The 8,385-nt window shown below is 29.7% G+C and overlaps 1 protein-coding gene across 1 annotated transcript; it reads right to left on the reverse strand.

Moving 5' to 3' along the window:
- Window positions 1-4,155: 4,155 nt before the first annotated feature.
- LOC100571496 lies at window positions 4,156-8,091 on the reverse strand. The gene is made up of 3 exons (XM_008188240.3): window positions 7,628-8,091; window positions 7,446-7,548; window positions 4,156-5,518 (listed from the first exon to the last, which is right to left on the reverse strand). The coding sequence occupies exons 2-3, from the start codon at window positions 7,534-7,536 to the stop codon at window positions 5,187-5,189; spliced, it is 423 nt and encodes a 140-aa protein (XP_008186462.1). The 5' UTR covers window positions 7,537-7,548; window positions 7,628-8,091; the 3' UTR covers window positions 4,156-5,186.
- Between the last annotated feature and the right edge of the window lie 294 nt (window positions 8,092-8,385).

Consider the following 8,385-nt stretch of genomic DNA (forward strand, 5'->3'; position numbering starts at 1 on the left):
ATGCTTTAAGCTTATTAAATTTATTTGAATTATTAATTGTTATATTATATGAGGCATTATGTATTATTTCATCTATTTTATGTAGGAAATAATTCATAGCAACATCGATATTATCGGTATTTAGAATTTTAGTCCAATTTACCTTATCAATAGTCTCATTTATGAGCTTTATATTTACTTTTTTATTCTTTTCATTGTTCTTATTAATATGTGTACTGTTAGGGTTTAATTGATGGTTAAATTGGATTATCGTTCCATAATGATCAGTTATACTGCATTTCAGAATAAATGAGTTTATGGAATGCAAATCGATGTTTTTAGTAAATATGTGATCAATGCAAGATTTTGTTGTATTTGTTACACGTGTAAAGTTATTTATGCAAGAGATAAAATTATTACTTGCCATTATGTTAAGATAATCATTAGATAAATTTGCGTCCATTATATTAATATTCAGATCACCAGCGATAATAAAACGTTTATTATGATCATCTAAGTGTTCTAGATAATTATTTAAACTTTCCAAAAATTTATCAATATTACTATTAGGGGATCTATATACACCTATTATATTAATAAATGTACTATCTATATCAAGTGAGATTTCAATAGAGTTACAATCAGTTATCATATTATATGAAATATTAATTAATTTAAGGGAATTTTTAATAAATACGGTTACCCCATCATTTTTATTTATTATACCGAGTGAATTTATAGTATTATACCCGTTCAGCTCAAATTTAAAGTCATATAATAACCAAGTTTCAGTAAGAACAATTATATCAAAATTAGAATTGCTTGAGTTTAATAATAAGACTAATTCGTCAAAGTTCGCAAAAATACTACGTATATTAAGAGCTAGAACATTTATATTATTATCGATACCATAATTAAAGCTAGACAAATCTTCAATATATTTTGTACTAATATAATTTAAGTTATTTATATCTTTTATAATATATTTATCTAGTACCATGAATTAAAAATATATGTTATTACAATACTACTATACTTACTTATACTATTTATTAATAAATATTTAGTTTTAAATTAATTTTCCTGAGCTTTAAGGTGGCCGATTTTATTCTCAGTATCCAATTTGTGGACATCATCGACTGAATGAAGTTTTATTAGTTGATCTCCTTCTAGTTTCCTAATAAATACGCCATCCGAATTCGCCCATACATACTTCCAATTATATGCGTTAATAAATTGCTTAGCTAGCCAAAATATTTTTCTGTAGGTAGGTGTTAAATCATGATTTATGTAAACAGTTTTTTCTTGGAACGATGAGTGTATTTGATTTGATTTCAATGGATTTTTATTCTTAATACGTGTTTTTATTTCCGATATAAATGCTTCTTTGATATTACTGTTATTGAATTTGACAATGATTTTTGAATCAGCATTACTTTTGGTTTTTGGACGATAAGCAGATAAGATATGACCCTTTTGCAAATCGATATTAAGGCTATCTGCAGTCACTTTAATTATATCAAATATATTTTCATTTTTGGTAATGGGAATTCCACTTACCGTAATATTATTCGATAGTTGTTGCTGCTCAGAAATATTTAAATTAATTTTATATTTATTTAATTGCATTTCTAGTTTCATATATTTATTCTCCATATTATTGATTTTATCTTCAAGTGATTTGGTTTTAGCCAAGAGATCATCCATTTTTTTCCCATAATCATCCAATTTTCCACAGCAAAAACTGACGGATTTCTCTAAGTCAATATTAGTAATTGATAACTTCTCAAATTTTTCCGATAATTAGAAATATCATTTCTAATTAAAGTAATGTAACTTCTCCTTTCCACTGTCAATATCGTTTCTCTTTGGATCTAATTTTCTTGTTGTTAGATTTTTTTTTATAATTACATCTTTCTCACATGACTCACATTTCCAGTTTTGACTGTCAGTGAGACATGGGTTAGAGATAGGGGCGCAGCTCCGATGAAAATATATTTTACATGATGAGCACGCAATTCTTTTGGTCGGCGAGACCTTAGTCTTGCATTCACTACACGGCATTATAGATAACGGAGCACTAGTATTAATAATGTACAAACACACGCGACACACGTCCGTCCTTATCGACACATTAGATAGAACTAAAAATAGTAAAATCATAATTTCAGTAAACTCAATTTGTGAATAAATAATATTATGTGTGTTTACGGCTAGGTATATATTTATTTAAATTAGCAGTATAATATAATTAGGTACCAATGACCACTCACGGTCCTGTTTAATCAGAGTTAATTACTATACGAGTGTTCCATAGACTAATATAGAGGTGCCGTTTTTTCTTAAAAGTAAAGGCAATAACGCAGACACAATTTATAAATATTACCATTTCATATGGACTAACATATTGTACAAATCCAAACAGATTAGCTAACCTATCCAATTGTCTTGTGTGCAAAACAACAAATGGTTATCACTTTTCTATGTAGTTTCAACGCTACCTAATGAGGAAATATCGAGCTAACCGACGCAGTAGGTATAATATTTTGTTTGTGCGACATTTCGGTTTTAAAGTCCTAATAGGGAACGGCACCTCTATATTACTCTATACCCTATGGAGTGTTCGCATATAACTATATTTCATTGTTTATGGTATATATTATGTTATTTATTAGATATGATTTTTGCATCCATTATTATAACTGTTGCCTGTTCCTATATAATAATTATATTTGAAATTTAATATAAGATTTCTCATAACTTTTCCTACCTTTAACAAAAACAAAAAGTTTACCGGAAAGTCAAATTATGTTTTTATTAGCATTTGAAGTTAAATTTTTTTTTATTTTGAATTTTCGGCCGTTATTAAATGAATTCTCATCGAACGGTTTTCTTTTGTTGGAATTCTAAAACAAATAACCAGAGATACCTAATTTATTAAAATATTCACCACATGTTTATTTTATCATTGTCTATACTATTGTTCTATGTCTATACCTAATAACATTTTCAAAATAATTCGACTCATTTTTAGCTATTTTTGGACATTTGAAATTTTGAAATATTTTTAGTTTTTTTTCTATAAATATAGATTTGAATATTTCGAATGGTCATAAAGCTTTGATACAATTTAATATACAGTTCCTCATAAGTTATAATAGAAGAAAATTATTTTATTTTATTATACAAACACGTCCAAGACAGTATTTAAATGTATATTCACTCAAATACCTCACAAGACTGCAGTTATGCTTTGTTCTTTTTCGCTAACAAAATAACTATAATTGTGTGGAGATCACATTCTAAATTAATTTGAAATTTAATTAATAATTTGTTAGCTATGTACCTATTCTTATTACTTGACTTATATTAGGAGTTAGGAGTGTTAAGACACGTGTTTGTTGCAATAATAATTACTAAATAAATATCAATTAGTAGGTACTAAATTGTACCAATTGTGTAACTACTAACCTGTAAATTGCATGTCAAAAATCACTAACTAGTTAAGTAGGTACTTACCTCCACGTGTAGGCCCATGCGTATGATCCTTTTGATATTATGATAATGTGCTAGCGATGTATTGTATAATATTATATTAATAAATTTAACCTTTGACTAAGACATAATACATATTTTATTAATCAATACATAATATTATACTAATACACTTCGTATATAATATTAATTATGCTTACTATAAAATAGTTATTTTTATTATCCTGGTTACCCTGGCAACCAGGCCTGGCGGAACTTGGAACGCGGCTTTCGGGGCAACCGCGGGGGCACTGGTTTAGTTATAAATTCTTTTTTTGTGATTACAAATTGATACATAATAAATAATATAATACCAAACAGTTTTCAAGTCGACATTTTCAACTTAGGGTGTCAGGGTAACATTTCAGAGAAAATAAAAAATTTTTGATTATGCAATGAAATAATACCTACTAATATGATAGGTATCGATTTCTAATGATCCTATACCTTTTTTTTTTTATTAATTTAATTTATAATGAACTCCCTAGAAACGGTCAGTATGCATATCCCTTAATATATTTTCTAGGTGAATATAAGAATAATTGAAAATATATTAATTTTTCATTGGTTTAATTTTAGGTTTAGAAACTTCAAATTCTTGATTCATCAAAAATTTGAAATCCATATAGATCAAATCTCCAATCAACAGAAAAACATATTATATTAAAAGAAAACATGTATAAGTTAACAAGTGTTATACATTTTCATGGCAGTGATAGAAGTGTAGAACTATAGAAGTAGTCTTCGAAGTGCAGTTGGATACTATCCTGCGTGTTCTTGTAGGTCAAATCAGAAATGGGAATTATATGTTGACACAAAAATGAAAATTCAAAACATAAATCCTTAAAAAAAATAGATATTAAAGTTCTAATTTGCAAATTTAATGCAGTAAAATGTTTTATGTTAATCAATTTTAGATTGAACTAGAAGGAATAACTTTTTATTATTACTTATATTTTAACAGTGAAGAGCACTATTTATTATAATTTTTATTTCATATAGAATACATACAAAGGGATTTTTCACATGGTTTGGTTTATCTATGATTTAAGGACGTAGATTATCCTATAGCATCTCCTATAGGATCATCCTACAGTAAAATAACAATTAAGATCCCTATGTAAGAAAAAATTATGTTAGAAAATATATTTCAAATTTAAAGCAAAACGAGAAACGTATTTGACAATATTTGTTATTAGGTACGATGTCGATAAAATATTTATTTGATACATTTTCAGATGACAGTAAAAAAACTGAACTTTTAATTAAGTGAATTATAACAGGTTATGTCTTTTTAAGAAAATCGTTAAAAAAAAAATAAGCATTATACCACATTCGTAACGTTACCGCAGCACCCTCAGGAGAAAAGTGGATTTTCAAGGTGGAAATCAAGTTATGAATTCCGAATTTGTGGTTACGAATGATACTAATTGGTTACTAAAATTTGTTTCTATACTTTAATAATTTCAATAAATGCACTTCCCTTTAAGGGGGATGCTGGTGTACCGATACCGCAGCACCCCAGGAAGAAAAATGGATTTTCCATGGTGAAAATCAAGTAATGAATTCCGAATTTGTAGAAACGGGTGGTTACTAATCAGTTACTAACTATGGTATAATTTACTGTGGAAAATTCTGACATAGGGGTGCCCTAGTATTATAGTAACCTAACCCTAACCTAACCCTGACGACCAACGGTTTTCGTCCGAATCGGCGGTGTCATGAGCACTGCAGCATTCGTATTTGAAGCCGTCCTCCTCGCACGCCGTCCGCTCTCTTTCAGTTCTGTTGAAGTTGTCGCAGCCCTTGACCGCCCAGTTGTTCGGCTGACACCCAGTCCACCAACAGTCTTCGGCTGGCTCTACGTCCAGGTCGGGCGGACAGCAGTAATATTCCGAACCGCCGTCGCAAACTTTGACATTTTTCTGCGTCCGATTGTACTGATCGCATCCGGTCACGGCCCACGTGCTCGCCTGGCATCCGGTCCACCAACATTCTTCTTTACCTGCATCAGCATGTAAATAACAAAAACATAGTTTTGTTCAAATTATTGACAACAATTGACGATTTTGAAAAACTTTGGAAACATTTTAATGTTCACATTATACAATAAATATATTATATATTTTAGAATCTGCATGATACTATTACTTCTTAGTACCTACTTCCGTTAGATTTGACATCTGCAGATTAACAATATATTTTTATATATTTAATTTTTTTTTTTTTTACACTTTAAAGTTTAAAGTAGTGACTCAACAATTGCGGTGCGGGAAATGCATACGTCATATACGCAATAAAAATATGAATTTATTTTACTACCTATAGGTATTGTTCTATTGTTGTGCTATTCTGCAATGATTTTTTTTACAGATTTTGTAGACGATGTGCGGCAATGACTAATGATAATTTATAAATTAGGTGCTGCCACCAGGGGCGGCACCAGAGACATGGTTAGGGGGAGGAGTCATAATTTTCAGAAAATGTCGATGGTTTTTTTTTGCTATTTTGTTTTTAACAGAATAAAATTGTTTAGTAATACAGCTTGGGAGGAGGCCCCTAGCCGCCCTGTAGCCGCCCCTGACTGCCACCATAGAATAACATGGTATTGAGTACTATATAGTATAGACTATAGCCAGCTGTGCTCAACTTGGTGGGTGCAGGGGGTGGTCCTGGATGGAGTACCCCAACTACTTTTTCAGAAATTTTAACGTATTTTAGATTTACTATTAATTTTAAGAGGAACGCACAGGACAACGGGACACTTCATCATTCCGCATTTTTACCAAAATGCGTGAGATAGCATCATAATAAATACTTGTCTTATGGATTATTTCCTAACGGTGGATCTATAAATGAATTAATATATATTAACTAATTATTACTAAACTACTAATTTATTTAATTTTATTATTATTTTGAGTTTGATATTATTTATAGCTATAATATATGTATATAATATTATATTATTATAGGTACCTACAACAATTACCTATGTGGCTATGTCTTATATTATCTTGTATTTTATGTTTTTTAAATTGATTATTTATAAACATTTTTTTATTATTTAAAGAGCGGTATTGGGTATGTGGGTCATTGTTTTGACATTTCCACTTTAAAATTCGTAAAAACTATCTTAACCTAATGTTTATGCTCAAATTAATAAAAAAAATATTAAGCTTATAAGTAAAGAGTTTCCCGTAAAAAAATAATTAACCACAGTACCTACACTGTATATACCTATAGGCTATAAGTTATAACAATTGTAAATTAATAAAATAATGTGTATGGTAATTTGAGTTATCAGTTATATGGACGGATTTTTAATGAATGCTGAACGATAAAAATAAAATATAGGTACTTGGAACAGTATTTAAGTAGGCACCTGCAATGGTTTCCTGCATTTTACAGTTATATATTATGTTATTATTATACTATGTTATTCTTTACTAGTATGTATATTTCGTATTAGTTATTAATTGTAATTATGTATATACATATTATTATAATATTCTATTGTCATTTGTTCCAGTTCCATACGCTATAATCTAAAATCTAAATTGGGACTACAGAAATCATTTGCGCATAGAACTCATGGGCGCGATTAGGGACATTTTTCCGAGGGTCTAGAAAATTTTATCAGCAGCACAGACCCTGATAACTTATATTATAAGCTAAAATATGATTAAAAAACTAGAGTGGCTAAGCCCTCCATAATTGCAACTATATGCATTTACTCAAGTCAGTATAATATGATTCCTATATTGGCTAATGGCTATATTATATAAACATAGCAATACAATCTGTACAATCATCAATCAATCGACTGATCTAATCGCGTATGTGCATAAACTGTGTTATTATGCATATTCTGTGCAAATGACTATAATATTATTATATTTTTTACCTATATTATTTTATTTTATACTCACTCGGAGCGACTGCAGCATATGTTTGTGACGCGATAACTGACAGTAAAAGTAAAACGAAACATTGCCAATATCCATACGTCGCGAACACCATAATAACTAATAACTATAAGTATTAATTATGTTATTATTTCATATTAATATTATTTCCGTTTCGTCTACAGGGTATGTGGATAAATATCTACCGGTGCACTGCACAATGATGGATAGTGGCGCGCGAACGAATCTCCACAGTCCACGAATACGTCGAGCGGTATTAAATTGGCTGAGCGTTTTGTGAAACAAAAATCAAGTCTTCTTATATTATAATAATATGTAAATACTCATCGTCGCGTCGAGTTATAGGTAGGGATCCGGACGCTCGTTGAGTCATCGTGGGTTTATACGCGTTAGACGTTATTATAATATTATAGGTACGAGTGCCAAATTATAATATTATTATTATTGAGGTAGTTAGATATTATTGTAATCTGCCGTAATTTGTTTTAATTACATCACTTTATCAAGAGGACGTCACAATCAAGTTTTGTTTCACACGCTGGAGAACTGAACTTATGATTTGAATTATGAATAGAAATAAAAAAATTAAATCGTAAAACTTAAAACGGCTATAGTATTAATATTTAATATGACTCTTATAGCATAGACACTATTGCGGAAACAACCTTGATTATTTTAGTCAATATATATTATGTATGAAAACGATATTTCCCGAGGCATTTCGTAAGCGGATTTTTTTCTAAATTTATATTTGCAAAATAGGTTACTACCAGTTATATACCTGTTGTAACTTGTAAGCCTGTTGTAGGTGAAAAAAGTGGCAAAAGGAGAATGGGTAATAATATGTATGAGGGAATTAATATACTAAAAAATGTGAAACGCTTACGAGTTATCACTTAAGATTACGTGATACCCGCATGCGTTGTCTCCGTCTTACAAGCGC

The sequence above is a fragment of the Acyrthosiphon pisum genome, chromosome A2 (genome assembly GCF_005508785.2).
Source record: "Acyrthosiphon pisum isolate AL4f chromosome A2, pea_aphid_22Mar2018_4r6ur, whole genome shotgun sequence".
Classification (NCBI taxonomy): Eukaryota; Metazoa; Arthropoda; class Insecta; order Hemiptera; family Aphididae; genus Acyrthosiphon; species Acyrthosiphon pisum.

What these genes read in the sequence shown, in the direction of transcription:
- LOC100571496 (XM_008188240.3), bottom strand. Translation starts at nt 7,536, where the DNA reads ATGGTGTTCGCGACGTATGGATATTGGCAATGTTTCGTTTTACTTTTA. An exon ending in ATATGCTGCAGTCGCTCCGA is followed by an intron (nt 5,519 to 7,445) that starts GTGAGTATAAAA and finishes ATGCTGATGCAG; the next exon opens with GTAAAGAAGAATGTTGGTGG.